The 21,979-nt window shown below is 42.3% G+C and overlaps 1 protein-coding gene across 1 annotated transcript in view; it reads left to right on the top strand.

The window, feature by feature from the left end:
* LOC121282305 (wiskott-Aldrich syndrome protein family member 3-like) overlaps positions 1–21,979 on the top strand; it is a 41,779-nt gene that overhangs the window by 1,973 nt on the left and 17,827 nt on the right. The window contains exons 2-5 of the mRNA XM_041195966.1: positions 147–281; positions 6,729–6,882; positions 11,184–11,301; positions 14,769–14,771. Coding sequence (XP_041051900.1) covers positions 147–281; positions 6,729–6,882; positions 11,184–11,301; positions 14,769–14,771 — 410 coding nt within the window. The remainder of the gene's footprint in view (positions 1–146; positions 282–6,728; positions 6,883–11,183; positions 11,302–14,768; positions 14,772–21,979) is intronic.

Genomic DNA, 21,979 nt, shown 5'->3' with positions numbered 1-21,979 from the left:
GCAACAAAAACAACTTGCATTTATATCTTTGTCCCCTTCAGTTTCTTCTCTGCGTGCAGGTTGCAATTAACCTTTCTCTGCATTAAACTGAGAACACTTAAAATGGACAGTGGTTCTGACTGATATATTTGCCTTCTCTCTCACAGGTAGACATGCTGAAGATATATTTGGGGAACTTTTTAATGAAGCTAACAATTTCTGTATGCGAGTTAACTCTCTCCAGGAGAGGATTGATTGCCTGGCAATTAAAGTCACTCAATTGGATTCCACTGTAGAGGAAGGTCAGTGAAATGGGCAAGAGGGATACGGACCAGGGCAAACTGATAAGCAGTTGCATCCTGGGAGGGTTTTCTGTAACGTAGTGCCTTTATGTGTATTGGGGAAGAGGAATCAGCTAAATCGACCGCACACAACCAAAGAACATGATGAGAAACAGGAGCTCTGAAAAATTAATGTCACAAATAAGAAGATAAATGAAAGGAAGGCCTATGCACACCCTAGGCTGAAAACATTCTCCTGCCTATTAGTATAATTCCCAGCCCTTTCAGAACTAAATCACTGGGCAAAATTTTCAGGTCAGCGTGCAGGTGTGTGCCCGACCTGCTCGAGCGTAAAATACTGTGTGATGACGTCAGGTGAACATCCCAAAGTCATCCCACGCTCGCATAATATTTCGGTTGGCGTGCATGAACAAACTCCTGAGGCATGCCCGCTGACAATTAAAAGGGCAATTAAACCCATTAAAGTTGTAATTGTCACCGATTTTCATGGTCCTTCCAACCTCAGGGTTGGCGGACAGGTGAATTGGCATTTTTCCTGATACCTCATCCAAGGGCAGGATGAGGTTTCCATTATTAAATTTTTAAAAAAATCTATGGACAGAATTTTTATAATGGATATGTTCAGGTGACTGTGATAATTGGAAATTTTTGTTCTGATTTTAAAATCTTTAAAACACTTTTGAAATCTTCAGCTCCCTGAGGCAGCTCCCTGTCTTCAGAAGGCTTTCATTCCGTGCTCGCTGCCCCCCCCGTACTTACATCAGCACCCGCCCTCCTGCCCCCCCCACCCTGGCAGTGCTGAGCATTTCAGCGTGTGCCTCATGCTGGCTGGCTGTTAATTGGCCAGCTAGCGTGAAAACACAGTCAGGGGCTGATTGCAGTTGGCGGTCCATCCCCTGACCGCTCCCGGACCCACCAATCGCACCCGCCTGCCGACTGATAATCCTGTCCGCTAACTCTGTTTATAAACTTTTACTTCTTCAGAAGATGGGGTTGGGTGAAGAAGCTTTTTTACCCTTTTGGTCTCAGTCTTACAACATACTAACACCCTGTTGTGATCTCCCACTAAATAGTTTCAGTTAAACAGAGTGAGTAAAGAACTTCAAGAGCATACATAAGGAGCTAGTTGCAACGCATTGGCTTGCAGGACCCATATAGACATCTGCACTTAGTCCCAATTACACATATGTTTACCTTGCAAGTTCACAGGGAGATCATGCTTGGTTTCTTAAAATGGCAATTATTGCCATATTCATAGAGATCTGATTGAATCAATTTTTTGACCTTGGCCACAGCTTCTTACTCACTCCTGTTGTACCGACTTTGGGGAACAGTTATTACTGTGGCAGATTTGCGAATGTATTCTTCACATATGTCTTTGCATATTTGCTATAAATAATGAATGACAAAAACTCTCCACAGAAGTCAATACAGCCTTGATTCGAAGATAAGATGTTATCTGCAGTAAATTGACTGACTATGTACAAAAGTGTAGTGGTTTCGATGCAGGATTAGAGGTTCAAATCTCACCGTGGTAAGCTATTAAATGGCACCTTTTGGAAATTTCTTTGTGTGCCAATGCCAAAAAAAATGAAATTTGTGTGCGCCACCTCTACATGGTACGACTCATGTGGTTGGCTCTTTGTACCCAAGAAAGCCACTCAGATGTGCAAACAATGGAAACCTCACTGGTTCAGGAAGATGACCTTCCACTATCTTCCATTTCCATTAACATAATGTTTAAGTCAGAAATTCTGCAAGTTGTTTGTCTGCTTGATGACTATGAAATGAGCTTTTAGGACTGTGAACTATGGAAACCAATAGGATTGAGATTTGTGGTTAAAACGCATCGAGTTTGTTTATTTTTAAGAGCAATATTTACTAAAATTGATGGGATTCCTAAACCAAAATGATACCATCATTTTGCTGGGCCTGATTTTTCACACTGAAAATGCGTCTCCTGTGAAAAGTCTTTTTCCTGCAGCCTCACAATATGGCCGTTGCATTTTGGGCCTTTTAAAATATTACCATAGTTCATTTCTGTTTTTATAGCTTCAAGCCCTGCAATCCCCCTAGGTTGAGTTCCAACTCCCTATGCCCTTTTTCCTAAGGCTTTAGGAGGTAACAGGGATAGGAAAGGGTAAAGTCATGAAGGATTTAAACATGTAGATGAGAATTTTAAATTGGGGACGTTGGGCTACTGGGAGCCAAAGGAGCACATACGGTCGAGGGTGTTGGGCGAAAGACACTTCGTGCAGGATATATTTAGCAATTTTCGATAAGTGAAGTTTACGATACATGGAGCAACTGGCTTGGAGAATATTGGAATAGTCATGGTTAGAGATGATATAGACCTGGATTACTGATCCAACAGCAAATGAGCTGAGGCAGGAGTGGAGGCAGGCGATGTTACGGAGATGGAAGTGGGTGTGTTTTATGACGCGGTGGATATGCGGTTAGATGTCCAACAACGGGCTGAAAAAATATGCTGAGGTTGCAAATAGTCTCATTCACCTGAGTAGCTGGGGGAAAGGATGGCATCAGTGTCAAAGGTATGGAGATTGTGACGGGGCCAAAGATGATAGCTTCAGTTTCCCCACAGTTTTAACAGGAGGAAATTGTGCGTCATCCAGGAATGACTGTTGCAAAGCTGTTTGACAGCACAAACATAGTGTAAGCTTGAAGAGAGGCGGTGGAGAGATAGAGCTTCATGTCATTAACATAGATGCAGAAACTATTGCCACAATGAAATCAGGGCATTCTTCTTCATGCAACAGGTAGTAGAAATATTAACCTTTGTCCCATAAAGCCTGTGGATGCTGAAACTTTCAAGACATGTTGATATCTTTTTGTTTGGTGTGGTATCAAGAGATATGGATGAAATGCAGGTTGAGGTACAGATCAGCCATGATGTAACTAAATGATGGAACAGGCTCAAGGGGCTCAATGCCCTATTTCTGTTCTTATGTAGCTACATTTCAATATGATAGTTAACAGGTGATAGTTACTGCAGACAATGTTACTGACAATTGTGAACGGTGATAGTTGCAGCAGGTGTTTTACAGTCACTTTGTTGAAAGCCACATTTGCAAGTAACATCCTGCCTGGGAGCCACTCTGTGGATTGCTACAACATGTTGCATCAGAGAAGGGTGAGCCACAGATGTCCTGCACTGCAGGGCTTGGCTTTTCATCCTGGTTTGTCATCTTGGTTTGTCAGTTAAAAAGCAGTCCTCTCCAGCCTCTCCTTGATTTTGGAAACAGCAACCAAGCTTCCTCCAGTGACTGTGAAAGTGAATTTGCCCTCAGCAATGCTTCCTCTCCCGCCCCCACCAAATATACAGTTGATGTGTTGTAATAATGAGTAATACCCTGTAGGTCTCTCTACCCTCATACTTCAGCTTGCAGAACCATTTGTGCTTACACACACTCCCCCACAGCTTGTTAACTTAATATATTAATTTTGGTGGAAAGGATTTGATCTTTAGCTAAAAAGAATAGTATGTAAAGTTAACCCTTTGTAAGGAAGAAAGCAATGAAATTTCACCATAAACCTAAATCTTAATCCTGTATATGGGGATTATTAATTATCTCACTATATTAATCTGCATCTTAACCCTGTGGACTTTGCTATGTTGCTATAAACTTGGTGTGCTTAGGTATTACTTACATATTGTATACATAGTTAAATGAGGCTCTGTTGTCCTGTTTTGTTGGGTCTGTCATCCACTACAAGGCTTCTCCACACCCTCCCTGCCCTCCTCTTAACATCAAAGCCATGGTTTCTGGACTACTGTATGGGGGGTGATGGAGGAAGGTGGGTGGCATAGAACCTGGGAGGAGTTTTGTCTTGATGGGCAAGGGAAGGGTGGATGAAGCAGCAGAGACAGTTGAGATGATGGCCTCTATCTTGGACGAAAAAGCTCACCAGGTCTTCACACTTGTTGGAGGTGAAGGTGAAGAAGACAGGTCTTTAGCATTACACCTGGAATTCCTCCAAGCATGTACATTTTCAACAGTTGTGAAAGTTACCATTAATGTGAAATGGGTTGTGGTGATACTTTGGTTTTTTTAAATTAGCCAAAGCATACATGGCTCTTTCAGCCTTGATAAAGAGAAAAGACACATCAAGGCTTCCAATCTAAAACTCTTCCTGAAAACTGAAAGATAAGCCCCTTTTGTAGAGTGGAAGAAAATGAAAAGGAAGGCGAAAAATGAGAGAACGGTTAGTTTACTCACCAACTGTATGTTAATGGAATGAGTAGCTTACAAGAAACTGTTAAAACTCATTCTAGTGAGATAGTGAAACAGTATTGGAAGAACAAAAGACTGAGTAAAGCTAAAATGGTGTAAAACGCAGGAAGAGCTCAGAGAGGAATAAAAAAACAAGAAAATAGAGGGAAAGAAAAAAGATTCACACAGTTTGAAGTGCAAAGATTAAGTCCTGAAAAAATACAGTAGATCTGCCAGTCCTGCAAGGAGTTGAAAGAGGGAAATGGAAATTGTGTTGAAGGGAAGAACAGAACTGAACTAAACTTGCCTTTTTTTGAGATGTTTCTTGACCTGCATGTTTCTAACATCTTCTTCCTCTCAGCTTTTGCAGGTTTTCCTTTTCTTAATACCCTTTGATTTACTTTCATAGCCACTTCCCTTCCAGGAGCAACACTGTGGAAGATATTCTACTCTGCTCTGCTCTTCACTATAAGGTTGATTTGTCTCTTTCATTCAGCCTTTTCTCTTCTTGATGATCACAGACTACGGAATGCTTTCAGCATTTCCTGTTGAGAACTTGTTTTAGAATTTCTCCCCATCTTTTTTGGCCATTTTCCTTGCATGGGCCTTTCCAGAGCTTTCATTCTAGAAGGGCTAAATTTGACAGCCCCCAAAGTTGACTATAGATTGAAATGTAGGGAGCATGCCAAATTTGTGCTGTCTGCAGATTAGCATGATAGCTAAGTGCAGCCGGTGTTAACTGCACTGTTTGTTGGCTGCATCAGCAAAAGGCCCAAAATTGTAACTTTCCAGCACCATTTAAAGAAAGGCTGCATCTCATGAAGGGAAGATGCACTGTGGCTGGAGCAGGTGTTGACAATCATGTAGGAACTGAATATGTCCTGGAAAAGACAAAAAAAATTGCACTACATGGGCAGAAGTGGGTTCCAGGGTTTTTGGATGCTGTGTGTTGGTTTTGCTAGAGGATGTGGAAAGGAGGAAAGATGTCCTATATCCATAGGAGGCATTCAGTCACACAGTCAAAAGGCAGATACCTTTGGAAGTCAGTGCCAGGAATCCAACCCCGAGGGCCTGGATGCAGTACCACAAGTATCTCAGTGACTGCATGCAAGCTGCCAGGGGCGCAACAGGTTAAATGCCTTCCTTCTGTCTAACCATTTCATAGGGTAAGTGCTTGGAACTTCAGATGGCATATCCAACTGACTCCAACATCAGTCGAAAGCTGGAAATGTGGAAGCAGGAAATCTGAAATAAGAACAGAAAATGCTGGAAATACTCAGGTCTGGCAGCATCTGTTGAGAGCAAAACAGAGTTAACATTTCAAGTCGATGACCTTACATCAGAACTGGGAGAAGTTAGAGTTGTAATAGGTTTTGAGCAAGGGATGGGTGGGACAAGGACAAAATGAGGTCTGTAATAGGGTAGTCACTCCAAACCCATGGCATCATTACTCATGGAGAAGTCAAAAACTCTTTGTAGGAATGGAAGCAAGGAGAAAAATTGGCAGAAACTGAATAGAGGGGGAGAAATTACTATGAGCAGAAACAATGGTAGGGGTAGCTCTTGTATGTGTCATTCCATAAAGGAAACAGTAACCATCACATAATTTGATTACATTTAACTTGAGAACCGTCATTATGCACAATTGAGGGGAGATGGTGATATAGTGGTAATATTGCTGGGCTAGTGATCCAGAAGCCCAGGCTAATGTTCTGAGCGCAAGGGTACAAATCCCACCAATGCAGCTGGTGGAATTTGTATTCAATTAATAGCCTAGAATTGAAAAATTAGACTTAGTAATGATGACCATGAAACCATTGTTTAAAACCCATCTGGCTCACTAATGGCCTTTAGGGAAGGAAATCTGCCATCCTAACCTGGCCTGGCCTACATGTGACTGCAGACTCACAACAATGTGGCTGACTTTTAACTGCCTTCTGAAATGGTGTGGCAAGCCACTCAGTTTAAGGGCAACTAGGGATGGACAACAAATGCTGGCCTTGCCAGTGATGCCTGTATTCCATGAAAGAATAAATTTTAAAAATGTTAAAATTGGTGCAAAAATCATTTCAGAGAGTGTTTAATGGGGACATTTGTGCAATAACAAATTGAGGCTAAAAGTTAAGTTGCTCTTTCGTATTAATCATTTATTGTTACTATATGAATAAAAGTGGATATAATATTTCAATAGCTTTCTGTTTCTTTTGGTTTGCAGTCTCACTTCAGGACATCAACATGAGGAAAGCATTTAAGAGTTCAACAACACAAGATCAGCAGGTGGTTTCACGGAATACTATTCCAAATCCAGTGTTGGAAATGTTCCAGCAATGTGATAAACCACCGCCCCTCAACATCTTGACACCATATAGGTAAGAGTTCACTGGGCACGTGAAAATGCACTCAAATCCAAATAATACATTGGAGGAGAAAATTGCTTTCCTCAACCAAATCCTCAAGTTTGTAAACAAATCCAATTCTTTCCTCAAGAAGTTTTGGTGAATTTTTGTACGTCCATCAAGGTAACATTATCAGCACGTAGTATGGTCAAGTCAGATACAGCTCAGACATGGTATAAAGTAAAACATTTTACCACATAATGGCCCCATTATTTATGGAAAAATGGGAGACTTTTAGCAGTAATATGGAGATCATGAAGCCCAGTTGAATTTTTCTCTGTTTACCACCCAGCAGCTGACCAAGTTGAGAATTTGGCGAGCTCTCACATGAGAATGCCATCAGGAGAAGACTGCAGCTCGGAGCTGGAGTGGAAAGAGGGAGGGATGGAAAGATCGTGAGAGATTGGCATCGAATCACGGATTAGTCTGATTGTGGGGGTATCAAATTATGGTGGGGGGCTCCAGGGAAAGTATCGCAAAGAAGGTTGGAATGCAGGATGTAATCGGTGCCAGATTGCGGTGTTTTGGATCATGGGGTTCCGGAGATTGGATCGTGGAAGGGCGAAGTCAGATCATGGTGGGGGGTGTTGGATCACGGCCGGGGGAACAAATGTCAGATTGTTGGAGGTGGGATCGATTGTGGGATCAGATCGTGGTGTGTTGGCATAGGACCATGGAGGATGGAATTGTGGGGAGGGTGGCGGACTACAGCAGGTTAGCTTTAGGGACTAGGGTGAAGTACTTCTACTTGGCCCACATGCAGTGTTGGAAAAGCACTTAACTGCTGGGCCTATTAGTTCTCACCCTCCCTTTAACAGCCTGTTACCCTGAGCCCTGGGAAACCTGGTCTGCAGCCATTACACATAAACGTCTGCTAAAGTCTGAGATACAGAGCCTTGTTAACATGTTGTATGTCAGCTGTGGCCCAGTTGGTAATGCTCTTGCCACGGAGTCAAAAGGTTGTGGATTCAAGTCTCACTCCAAGACTTGGAAGCACAGTCTAGGCTGATGTTCCAGTGCAGAACTGAGGGAGTTTTTTTTATTTATTCATTCTCGGTATGTGGGCTTCTCTCGCTGGACCAGCATTTATTGCCCATACCTAGTAGTCGTTGAGCAGGTGGTGGTGAGCTGCCTTCTTGAACCGCTGCAGTCCATGTGGTGTAGGTACACCCATAGTGCTGTTAGGAAGGGAGATCCAGGATTTTGACCCAGCGACAGTGAAGGAACGATGATATATTTCCAAGTCAGAATGTTGAGTGACTCGGAGGGGAACTTCCAGGTGGTGGTGTTCCCATGTATCTGCTGCCCTTGTCCTTCTAGATAGTAGTGATTGTGGGTTTGGAATGTGCTGTCTAAGGAGCCTTGGTGAATTCCTGCAGTGCATCTTGTAGATGATACACACTGCTGCTACTGTGTGTTGGTGGTGGAGAGAGTGAATGTTTGTGGATGTGGTGCCAATCAAGTGGGCTGCTTTGTCCTGGATGGTGTCAAACTTCTTCAGTGTTATGGGAGCTGCATTATCCATGGAAGTGGGGAGTATTCCACCACACTCCTGACTTGTGCCTTGTAGATGGTGGTCAGGCTTTGGGGAGTCAGGAGGTGAGTTACTCATCACACAATTCCTAGCCTCTGACCTGCTCTTGTAGCTACAGTATTTATATGGCTAGTCCAGTTCATTTTCTAGTCAATGGTAACCCCCAGGATGTTGATCGTGTGGGATTCAGCAATGCCATTGAACATCAAAGGCAATGGTTGGATTCTTTCTTGTTGGAGATGGCCATTGCCTGACAATTGTGTGGCATGAATGTTACTTGCCATTTGTAACATTGCTGCACTGTCAGGGCTGCTGTCTTTTAGGTGAGACATTAAACTGAGGCCCATCTGCCTTCTCAAGTGGACGTCCCATGGCACTATTTCGAAGAGGCGCAGAGTGGTTACTCCTGGGGTCTTGGCCAATATTTATCCCTTAATCTACATAATAAAAACAGATTATCTGGCTATTCTTACATTTCTGTTTGTGGGAGCTTGCTGTGAGCAAATTAACTACATTACAACAGTGACTTCACTTCAAAAGTATGTTTTTGGTTGCCAAGTGCATTGGGCCATTTGGCTGTACTGAAAGGTGCTATATAAATGCAAGTCTCTATTTAAATTACTGACATCCTCATCAAGCAGGGTTACTCACTGCCCCTGAAACTACCCCAGTTAAACTAGAAATAGATGCATTCACAGCAGGGCTTGAGTTTCACACCAACTGTGGGGGCGGTGGGGGTGGGGGAGGTGTGGGGAATGGGTTAAAATTTCACCAAGTGTATTCCTGACCTGTTGTACAAAATAATATACAAATGTACAGGTATGATTTTCCATCTCCTATAATTACCATTCTTTCAGCGCCTCTGAGTCATGCTGGCAATTTAGTGTGAAATTATGAGCAATTTTATACAGTGGCCTGAAGACTGCTCCCTCAATAGGATCATAGCACAGGATGAGGTCATTTAATTCTAGTTAGTTCCCTGCTAGAGCGATCCTGAACTAATTGTACTGCCATGCTTTGTCTCCATAGCATTGCATTTTCCCATGCTTCAACTGTTGATCCACTGTTTCTTTAAAGCATGCAATGGTATCTGCCTCATGGCAAAGCATTCCATGCACTAACAACTCTTGTGTAAATAAATGTATTCTAACTTTTCTCCACAAATTCTTAGCAACAGTTTTAAGTTGATTGCCCTTTATCACTGATACCCCCAACCAAGATAAGTACTTTTCCTTATTCACCCCTTTCATAATTTTGAAACCTTCGATTAAATCTTTGCTTAACCATTTCTACGAATGGAAGTTCTAATGGAAAAAGCTCAACTATTTCCAATCTGTCTATATATCTAAAGCTTCCCACTCTTGGCAATATCCTGGTGAATTTATACTTTGCGCTCTCATGGTTTTATGTCCCTTCGATAATAGAGTGTCCAAAACTTCACAGAGTGCTGCAGTTGCGGACTAATCTCATTTCCTTTAGTAGCTGCATAGCTGGAGAGGTCACTTTCATCTCAGCAAAATACATTGATTTTGAATCTAAAGGTGAAACGTACTGAACTGTTCAATTCTCCCTAATATAATACCTTGTAATCCTCCCGAGTATTATATGCATATTTCTTTTTATCCATTTGTGGGATGTGAGCATGTTTCCCCTTGAAGGTAGTGGTGAGCCACCATCTTGAATCACTGCAGTCCACGTAGTGTAGGTACACCCAACGTGTTGCATTCCTGCTCTACGAAGCTTGTTGAGAGCCATTAGATATGCTTCTCATAGCATGATGCTCTGGTCCAATGTCTTACTGTGGATGAGAAAATTCATGCAAGGTAACATTCCCTCCATTCGTTTTTATTGTACTTGTAATCTGCAACAAAATGAATGCATATATCTGCAAATTATGTTCTAAAGCATTCTGCTCAATATTTTTAGCATTTTCTGTTTTTATTTTTTGTAGATCTATAGGTTATTTTCTATGCCGTTGTTTATACAACTAAACATTTAGTACGGAAGTGCTGTGCTACTTGCGCTTCTAAACAGCAGGGGACTGGGTGATGATGTGCTAAGTAAGGGATAATTTGTTCATTGATTAAATGGAAGAGATACTCCATTTAAAGGTAAAGCAAAGAAGCTAAGCAAGGTGCTAAATTAACTTTATACATTGCTAAACACCTGCAGTGGAATAGAGTGAGTCAATTTTGTTAGATTTGGGGTATGATTCGCACTTGATCAAACACTGTTTTGGAGTTTGTTATAAGGCTAAGATGTACACCAACAATTTAATGCAGGAAAAACAATGAAGCCCAGGAGTGAGTATATTACCACAGAAATTGGGACTGTTAAGAGTAGACCCATGGAGCTGGTCAAGTATAATTTTAAAAAATGGCCCAGGTAGTGTTTTCCAAAGTTGACAACATTTCACAAATTTGACTCTTACGAGAGTCAGAGGCAGTTATAAAATTGAATAAAAGTGTCATAGACGAATTGAAGAGAGCAATGACGTTGTTGGTTCTGCCAGGGGAAAGGTAGAAAAATTAATAATCTGGCAGAAAATGCAGTTACTTATGCTGACCTTTGATTTGAAGGGTAATTGCGATCATGTGAAAGATCTGCAATGTAATAATTTGTTTTCTGCAGCATATTCTTGCGCTATCGTTTATATTCTGAACAGGTTCATGCCCTGTGAAGGGCTAGGTGAAGTAATATCAGGGGAAATATATAACTGCTTTTTGCATATATGTTGCAGGGATGACAGAAAAGATGGGCTGAAATTTTACACAGATTCCTCCTATTTCTTCAATTTATGGAAGGAAAAAATGCTGCAGGCTACAGAGGATAAAAGGAAGGAAAAACGAAGGCAAAAGGTATTACACTGAGATTTTGTTCTGCATAATTAATATCTCATATACAGTGTTATGATATGGCAGGTGGGAATTGCCGGGCTGACCAAATCCCAAAGGGAAACTTGGCCAAGCTATCACAACAATTTGCAATTTGCAATTTTATTCCGAGAAGCTATGTGTACTGAAGTCAGAAGTAAAGATTCCACTACCACTTTTTGAGATTTTAATTGATAAATTAAAACATTTATTAACAAGGAAAAGAAAACTTAAACACACAAGCTTACAGTTACACGGTTAAATTTAGTTTTTCAACATTTTCCAAAGATTTCTGCTTAGCTAGACTCACAAATAAATGACCTTTTCCAGCAACAGTCCCTATAGATTTTTAATCTATAAAAATTCCAGTAATGTTGTCACAATGCACCCACTGTTGCTATAGGAGAGGTATTTCACAGCCTTCTCTCTCCCTCTCACCTAACAATGGAAATCCAAGGCTTGCAACAAAGCCTTGCTTTCTGGAAAACAAGCAAACGCTAAAGGCCGCTTACTTCACAGGCCTGTCCTCGCACAGCACATTCTTCAAGATATCACATGGCACGCCACCTATACAGCTTTCAGCCTTTCCTTATATATGTTTTTTCTCTTTCATCTTTAAACCCATTGTTCTTAACTTTCTTTGGAAGTTACCTTTCCCAGAATATAGGGCTGAATTTTACCCCCTTCTGGGGGGGTTGTGCAGGGTCAGGCGGGAGTGAGCATGAATCCGATCGGCGCTTCCAATTGGGTGCGCGCCACCATTTTACGTGGGTGGGCCAATTAAGGTCCGCTCGGCATGAAACTTGCCCAGAAGCGCTGAGCGCTCCCTGTGTGGGCAGGGGGGTGGGTTCCCTGAGTCAGATCCTGCACTCTTTCACGCATGCACGCGAAGGAGCACCAGAAATCTCCAATGAGGCACCTTTGTGTCTCGGGGGATTTGTTTAGGTTTTAAACATCAAAATAAAGAAATTAAAAACTTTTAAAACATATCACCTCATATGACAGTGTCACATGAGCTGGGACATGTCAGTGAATTTTTTTGAAATTTTTTTTTGCCTGTCGATGAGGTTTCATGAAAAATGTGAAGGCTGTCTGGGCTGTTCGCCTGCCCGACAACCTTAAGGTTGGATGGGCAGCTCATCTAACTATTTAAGTTAGTTTCTAACAGGCCTTTGACAGTTTGGCGGGTGTGCAGTTGACTTGGCTGTGCGCCCGCCGAACTGAAAATCTAAATGACACGCCATGACATCAGGACGCCTGCCCGACATCACCACGCGTCATTTTACATGTTGGCGAGCAGGCCCCACCCCTGCTTGCTGACCGGAAAATTCACCCCATTAAAAATCTTTCATTTTGTCTTTATGGCCAGTACTTTCAGGAAAAGTAAACTTAATAACTTTGCTTTATTCATTTATGATCCTTGCCAGATGTAAAACTTCCTTTTGTTTCTCTTTGAAACTCAACAGCTAAAAATTCAACTCCTCATTTATCTCCTAAAGTAATATCCTATTCGCACTGTATTTACTTGTATCTCATCTTAGCTAGTTCATCTCCACTTCAAAATGCCTGCTTTTACACCAAGCCCTTTGATGATTTAAACCTTGCAGTCTGATTGTCTTTGGTTTAATTAAATTAGTCACACACACATACACACAGCTCCCATAAGCCTGCTTCACAGTATTCACAATAATATTGGAAAAAATGGTATTTTCTTTACAAAAGTCCCATTCACTCACTGTGGATCAGAATCGGATATGGTGGGCAACCACTTATAATGGACAAAACCTTGAATTGCAAACCAAATCTGTGGAGTTTATCAGTAAGCATACTAACAAAAGTTGGTTATTACCCATCGCAGCTAGTTGATTTTGTTGGGTATCCAAGATTGAGGAACTTGGGATCAACTGTCAACGCTTCAGGCTTTAATTTGGAGGTGGGAATGGGGGTCCGGGGGGTGGTGGTGGTGGTCTGACATGTAGATGAGTATTGTTATGGCTCCCCATAAAATTCCTGCCATGGGGGAAGTTTCCCAGGAGGTGGCAGGGAACCAGATCGGCTTCCTGCATCTTAGAGGCGGGCAGCCAATTATGATGATTAAGGTCCCAGTTACAGGCAGTTTTGAGGCCACGATGGCATTTTGCACTGGCAGATTTTCCCTGCTCCCCACTGCGTGTGAAGGCTGTCATTTCAATGGAGGAGGCCTGCCTTTGCTAGGCCGGAGGCTTCATGCCCCACAAGGGAGATGAGGGCATTAAAGGCTGCACGCATGGCCCAAACAAATCCTCCAGGGGGTTTCCTCTCCACTCCAATGATCCTTACTGGTTTCTGTCTCCCTCAGTTCTTAAATTTATAAACGCTTGTGAAGATGCCTCCATGTTGAGGTGCCCTCGTTGTCCCCAGTCCACCTTTGCCAGTGGAGCTTCTCAGGTTCCAGAGTTGCCAAGGCTCTGCTTCAGCTTGTAGCATTGCAGCCTAAGGTTAGTGAATGTGGAGGAGGCTGATTAGGAGAATGCTTCTGGAAATATTATGCCGCTACAGGCAGGTGTGTGCTCAGGACCACCATTTTGTCCCATTGTCGGTGAGTCTCAAAGTCTGTGGTGGAATCCAGCCCTTCCAGTTTACCATATGGAAGTGGAGGATGGGGTGGAGATGAGCTGTAATGCAAGGATTCTCAACCTTTTTCACTCTGAGATTCCCTCTCCTGTGCTACAAAAATATCATTGCCCCCTGTAACATAACACAACTATTGTTTTGTGTTTGAAAATTACTCACACAATTAAGCATATATTTATTATATTTGTTTTACTTATTGTGAAACTTGTTGCTGCTGCAGGGCAGTGTAATAATTCTGTCAGAATGTAGCCGTATCTTTGACAAGCACGCCCACGTCATGGTCAATGTTCATCATGGCTCGTTACTTTGTTTCCATTGATGCCATTGCTGAAAATCCAGTTTCACATAGGTATGTTATACTAAATGGGATCACCACTCTTAGTGCCACAGAAGGAGCATTGATATATTCATTGGAGCACTTACACGGGAGCCCTCACTGTCTTCAATGCCTGTCTTACTCACTGTCTCCAGTGCCCAGTGTCTTTACTGTCACTAATGTCTGGTGTCCTCCCTGCCTTCAATGCCCAGCACCCTTACTGTCTCAAACAGAGCAGAATAATAGGAAGGAGGCCGTTGGCCGATTTGGACTGTCAGCTCATTTGAAGAGTAGTCCAGTCAGTCATATTTCCTGCTCCTTTCCTCACATCCCTGCGTTTTTTTTTCCCTTTCAGGAATTTAACCAATTCCCTTTTGAAAGCTCTTATTGAATGTGTCTACACTGCCCCTGTCCAGCATTATGAAGCTGCAAATCCCCATACCTGTGCTTGAAGCAGCACTATGCCAACAACCCCACAGGTCCAGGGGACTACCAACATTCCTAACTTCCCTCCACTCAATAGCAGGTTTAAAATAACTACACACCATTTTCCTTCCTTTGCTTCAGTTTAAGTAGATGATCTGGTGCTTCTCCTCTGAGACTGATTCTGCATGCTGTTTTGGTCACATCTCCTTACATATTTCTCTCCCTACATGTTCTATACAAAGAATTGTCATGGATAGAATTTGTGTTCCTTTTTATTGCCTGTGGTCAATATGTTTGTGTTTAAAAGATGTGTGTTTTCTTATTGTCAGAGTGATCGTCCCAATTTAAATAAGCCCAGCAGCAAGCTTTGTGTGCGTCTTAAAAAATAAGGAAGGTTACTTATTATAATACATTTGCCATGAGATTTAAAATGTGATGTCTTACACACAATATCACACACACAAAGATTAGATGCAGGTGAATGTAAAACAATGCAATTAAAATTTGTTTCAGCCTCTTTTGTGGCAGGCCTGAAGTTTCTTAGATGAGTTGATGCTTTAGTTGAAATGAAGGACTGGTAGAGCAGAGGATGTTCAGTAAGCTGTGAGGCTTCCTGTAGTTGAATTTCTGGAAGGTTGGCTTTCAGGCGAATTCGAAGTTGGTACAGGTTGTGGGGGAGTCTTTCTGCCACTTTCAGGGTATTGCTGTTTATTGCCTTGGCTGTGCAGCTGGTTTGATGGCTTTCTGATAGAACGCTGCTTCTTGCTGTTATTTTTAAAGCTAACAAAAAGCATAGCTGTCTCATAACGTGACCTTTTACAAAGTCCTTTTCCAAATAAGGTGGATGGTTAGGTTGATTTGACATTCTGTGCTGTAGATTTCCACATCTTGAGAGTTTGAGGCAGGCAATGTCTTTGCATCTGAATGACTCATTCAATTCAAAATCACCCTTTTGAATTAGTTTCAGGAAAGGGCATTGGGTCAACATCAATCTGGAAGGTGTCTCTTCTCCCCTCTTAAGACTGGGGAGTGTTTCAATCCACAAGTGAAGTCAGGTGATGCTCAGGCATCTTATTGTAACCATTTAAAATATAAAAATTAGCTTGAAGTTCAGAATATACTAGGACATGACAGAATCAACAGGGCTCATTCCCCCCACCCACCCACCCACCCATAGCTTCCAGCCAAAGCTTACTTTGCTTTTTTGACTGTATTTTTGTCCTGCTTTTGCCAGGTTTTTCTTTTGAGATGAACCGATTCTGCAGGATCGATTAATCATCTGCTTCCCTACCTCCAGGACTACCCACGGCCACTGACTGGATCCCTAAATAGTTCCCATCCAAATGTATCAATTGGCTACAAGCTCTGTGTTTCCTTCCTCATGTTTTCAATATGCTGAGACTCTCTCTATTGAAACTTCTACCCCCGTATGCACCAAGAATTCAAACAGAATGGTCGGCTCGTGCCATCCGACAGCACAGGTTTGGGTGTGGGGCAGGACAAGGAAGGAATACTGGGAGAGATGTAATAAACATCACATGTCGTAAGATCACATTTTACCATTGGATATAAACAGTGAAAAATGTATTAAACATATTGTTAGCAGTTCAATTTTAATGTTGAATTTTGAAAATGAATTGCTAGCATCTGAGGGAGCAGTCAAAGGTTGGGCAGGTCACATGACTGGTATGGTGCAAACTGCGATGGTTGCCTGTGAATCAGTAAGAGCTGCGTTGATCTGGGGGCAAGATTGATAGTGTTAGGAGAAGCCGTGGGGCGGCTGTAGCAGCGGCAGACGCTTTGAATCCCTAGGGGACTGGGGCTGCCTTGGTTGAGAACACCTATAATGGACAAGAGACCTGAAAGGATGTTGGGAGGATCCGATGATCCTGAATGTTGATAAAGTTCCTACTCAGCTGATGAGGCATGCTAGAACCCAGCCACATCAATTAGAAGCATAAGAAAAGATTTAACTTGTAACTTAAAAGTCCGGATCAAATAAAGCATTAGTTGTCATTGTAAGGTGATGTCTGGCTGTAATTACCATGATCTCCTATTGCAAACTACAGCAGATCCCAGGTCTTATTAACCTGTGTCCTGAGGGATAAATCAAATAGCTGCTTATAACAGACAAACCATCCCAGGCACAAACCAGTTCATTAAAAGTAGTTTATGCTGGATTCAAAAAGGTGAAGTCTCTGATATCCAAATTCTGTAATTAGCATAAACACATTCATAAATCTATACTAGATGATATCATTAAGCTATTATGTTAAACTAAATCATTGACATATTGCAGCAATCCATTCCAATAGCACTATTCAGTGGGTTGAATTGTATGAGGTGTGGGATTCCCCCCTCCCCTGGGGGTCAGCCCTCCAAGGGGGACACCGCCTGACCCACAGTTATGTTAATTGACTGGAGGGAGGGGCCCAAATTTTTGTCTGGGCTTGGGAAAATCCAAACTGCGCACTTCTGTGGCTAACAAAATGCACATGCCACTCGCGTGACTTTACGAGGAATTGTTGTCTTTCCACACAAGGGTTGGGTTTGCAATACATTTTGCCAGTGGCGATAGAGTATGTGAGGATTGTAGGTGCGGAGGTGAGCTGGTTAGCAGGCAGGCACACCTTGCTCTCTAACACAACATTCCAGCTTCCAACAATGTTGAAAGGCCCCCTCAACCTCACCATTGCCCCTCCACCCACCCCCCGATGCCACCCAATATCATCTCATGTTTCCCCCATGCCACACCCTTGCCTCATGTTCTCCCATGCCACCTCTATGCCCCCTTGTATCCTCCATAGCCACTCACCCAGTAAGCACTATGTACAGTTCTCAGGAGCCATGCAATACCAATGGCAATTATTTTAAATTCATTGTGAAACATTAAAGCCCTAAAAATCTAAGAAATGGCTGAATTTCAACTCACAGTCATTGGTACTGGATCAAAAAGCTCAAGGGAAAAAATAGCTGTAATCCTTTAAGTGCCTATTAAATTTGCAAACAAACAAAAAACCACATCAAAGTCATTTTCTGTTATTGTAGGCTCATAAAAGATCCAATAGTTCTTGGATCAATAAGACCATCTGCTGTTCCATTCATAATGAAACAGCTGACATAACAAAAGCTTGAACGTGAGGAAGAACTTTTTTACACAGTGAGTAATAATGACATGGAGCTCGCTGCAGACGAGGGTGGTGGATGCAGAAACAATAATTTATTTTAAAAGGAAATTGGATGGGCACTAAAAGGAAATTAAATTGCAGGGCCACGGGGTTGAACAGGAGAGTGGGAGTTGGATGGATTTCTCTGCAGTTAGCTGGCATGGACTCAATGGGGCCAAATGGCCTCCTTCTGTGCTATTAATGACTCTATGACATTGATAGAACAGATACCTATTTACATTTGAAAGCAGAGTGCCTGTCGATCAAAGGAAGGGAGCAGGTGTAGACTATTTTTTCTACCTACAGAAGCAAGGCTCTTTTTTAAACAGCCAGATCTGCCAGTCCAATTAAATTGAGCACAAAAACATGGCAGCAGAGGACATATTTTAATTTTAAAAAATACATTATAGCACTTTCTCCATTGGAAAAGTACTGTAATGCTTATAACAATTACACAATGCTGGTTAATGTAAGGACCAACTTAACTTTTCAGCATAGATCCCTACGATGAAACACTGCATTAAAAGTGCATCTACATTACAATTACCATCTAATAATGACATTCGAAGGTGTTGAAACATTTTACACTTATTTTTCAGAATGTTCCCAATGCCTCAACAGGCTTTCCATTTTCTTCATGAGCTCTCAAAGTTGGTGCGTGCTTTAAACCAGACAAAAATGGTATGTAGAGGAAATCCAACTTTTATCCCCCATTTAAAATGGGGAAACCAATATCAGTGGGTGGTTGTGCATTTTGTAGGCATTCCCGACCTGCTAAAAGGCCCGAGGAAAATGGCATGGGGTCACGAATGTGGAGGACCATCAGATTTCCTACAAAATATTCAAAATGTGGCCATTCACGCACTGAAACATGACTTTGCACCCAGATGAAAATTTAACCCAGGATTTCTGCCCTCAGCGATAGGAAGCCCCGCCTCAGAGTGGCCAGCCAATCAGAGGCCGGCATCTCTCCGGTACTTCAGGACTGAGGCATACAGCGTGGGATCATTTTGGGCCAGTGTCTGGGGGATCTGGCCAGGTGCCAAGCCTGCAGGCCCCAGTGAGGAGGCTGGGTGGTAGGGGTTTGAGAGGTCAATGAGGGAATGCGGGGGGTGGTGGGGGGGTGGGGGGGGAGGAGGCAAGCTGTGAACGTATAAAACCCTGGGGAGCCCTGCAATGGGCCCAGGGGACTGTTAAGGAGAGACACCCCCCTCCCCCCACCAACAGCCTGTGCAAAGAAACCAGCTGGGTTAACCACTTTGGGTAGGGCCCTTCCACCACTAATTAAATCCTGGTGGTGGTGGGCTGAGGCCCTTAAGTGGACATTAATTGCCCACCTAAGGGCCCCAATTGGCCCACTGCCACCCCCATCGCAGGTATAATTGCGGTGGGGGTAGAGGCAGCCAGGCGGCAGCAGTTCCGAAGAAGAGTCATCTTGGACTCAAAATGTTACTCTCTTCATAAATGCTGTCAGACCTGAGTTTTTCCAGCATTTTCTGGTCTTATTTCCAATTTACAACATCTGCAGTAATTTGCTTTTCTTATTATGCTGCCTTTTTGTGCTCAGTTTCCTTGTTCTTCTGAGGCCCTTTAAGCATTATATGCAATTGGGATGAGTTGCATGTGCACACCACAGTGGCAGTCTCTTGCTGTCATTTTCCATGAACTGATATGAGTTCTCCTCCAGCCAATTGATCACCACACCATCTTCTGTAGTAATGCGATTACATTGTTTGCAACGATGGCAGCTGTGTAATTTTGATAGCCAAAGACTAAACAGCAAAAAATGAATTACTCTTAATTGCTTCATTTTAAAAAAAAATCAACATTCCCAATTTCAGTACAAGCTTTCAGATAAAAAAACACATTAAAAATTTTGTGATCTACTTTTGTTCTTTCTTTTTAATGACTCATTGCATAAATTTATTGTATGATGTGAAACTGAGGGGGTCATTTAACCTAACAGGAAACGGGTGGGTCAGGTTGACCGTTAGTTTTACATTTGCTTGATTTTAGTCTCCATTGAAGTCAGTTAGCTTACTTACCTTAGAGAGGTCTACTGGCCTCCCCCAGCAACCTCACCTGATGGAGCAGCTGCAGGAGTTAAAATTCCAGGTATGTGATGGGAGCCCAATTTGCATTTATTAATGAAATTCCTTGTCATCAGAGTCTGGCCTTAACCACCACCAAACTGGCAGCATTAAAATTGAAAATCAGTGGAAAAGGTTTAGGAAATGGATCCGTTTCACTTTAACTGCTCATCTGCACCTCTTCAGCCCATTGGAGAGAATTAAAAATTACCCCTTCAGTGCCTAACTTCAGAATAAGCACTTGGACAAGATACTTGAAGCTATTGGCACAATTGAATCATAGGTCAGCAGGAGTTATCAATAGGAAGAAGGGAATAAATTAGTGTAACAGATAGTAATAGACAAATGTAATCAATTAGACAGTGGCCAGGATTTTCCAGCTCATCGTTGCGAGTTCACCACAGCAAATGCGGTGAGCCATTCAAGTCTCTGTTGACTTCAGTGGGACTGGAAGATCCCACTGGTGGGAGGGGTCAGAAAGGCAGTTACATCTTTGGGAAGATAATTAAACTCACTCCTGTCTATGAAGCTGCCATGCAAGCCCTTTTGCAAGTAGCAATGCCCCTTTAAAAAGAAATGTCTGCACATTCCCGAGCTTATGTATGAAGGAAGGGTCTCCTGAGGCATTGAATTGAATTTCTCTTAATAGGTTTCACAGTTTGGGTATTGCTGTTGCCTGCCACTGGTTAATTTTCATTACAGCTGACAGATGCAGTCAGAAGTTGTGCAATGAGCTGTAACAGGAGTATATGCAATTAACAGATCAAATGGGAATAGATTGGGAAATATGTGATATGCTTTAAATAGAAAAAAAAACACCAGAACATCAGGGTGAATCAGAATTCTACACAGTGTTGTGATTTTTTTTAAACAAAAGACATGGTAATGATGACCTCACATTCCTAATATTTATTTAATAACACATTTACAGAAAGTATTATTTCTAAATAAAGAGACAATAGAAATGAGAGGCCATTATCATTCACTTTTTATATATCTTCTCTGATGCATTTTAAGTCTGTTCCCTATTAATCATTTTCTTTTTGATTAGATCCCTGTTCTTCCAAATGGTTTGTCTTTACTTTTTGACATTCTCTAATTTTATTGCACAGTATTTAAATTCTAGTAAAATATTCTGATAATCTATCACCTTTGTTTAGCAATGCTACCACCTACCACTAACAGGTGTCAGCCATGGCTCAGTTGGTAGCCACCTCCGAGTCAGAAGGTTGTGGGTTCAAGTTCCATTCTACAGCCTTAATCACACAAATCTAAGCTGATGCTCCATGCTGTACTGATTGAGGGAATGCTGCACCATTGGAGGAGCTGTCTTTCAGATCAACACTAAACTGCTTGCTCAGGCAGACGTAAAAGATCGAACAGCATTCTTTTGAAGAAGGGAGGCGAGGTTAACCCAGCCGTCCTGGCCAATATTATTCCCTCAATCTGCATCACTAAAAACAGATTATCTGGTCATTATCATATTGTTGTTGTGTCGGAGCTTGCTGTGTGCAAATTGGCTTCCATCGTTTCTACATTACAACAGTGGCTACATTTGAATAGCACTTCATTGGCTGGGAAGTGCTTGGGGATGACTTGAGGTCATGAAACACAATAAATAAATGTAAGTTTTTATTTCTTTTCAACAATAACATTTGTAACATTTTTAAAATCACTAAACAATCACAAACTTACTAATAAGCTTGGCTCTAACAACTTTTGATCCCCCACTTTACACCTCCACCAAACACCAAACCCCCACAAGCTCCATGACATAACCAGGTTGCCTCTGAACATCCTAAACTCCTTGTAAACTCCACGCCATATTTTGCAATAGCCACCTAGCCAGCTGACTCACTGTTGGAGGGCTCCTCATACTGAGGACCCAAAATCTTACTCATGGGGCTGAATCTTCTGGCCGACATGTGGGTGGCAGAGCCCACCTGTCAGCACTTAAAATGTCGCGCGAGTGTCCCGACGTCAGCGCACAGCATCGCGATGCTTAAGTCGGCAGGTGCGCTGTGCAGCGCGGTATGCGACCGCCATTAATT

The sequence above is a fragment of the Carcharodon carcharias genome, chromosome 9 (assembly GCF_017639515.1).
Source record: "Carcharodon carcharias isolate sCarCar2 chromosome 9, sCarCar2.pri, whole genome shotgun sequence".
Lineage (NCBI taxonomy): Eukaryota > Metazoa > Chordata > Chondrichthyes > Lamniformes > Lamnidae > Carcharodon > Carcharodon carcharias.
This window is presented reverse-complemented; position numbering and strand designations above follow the sequence as displayed.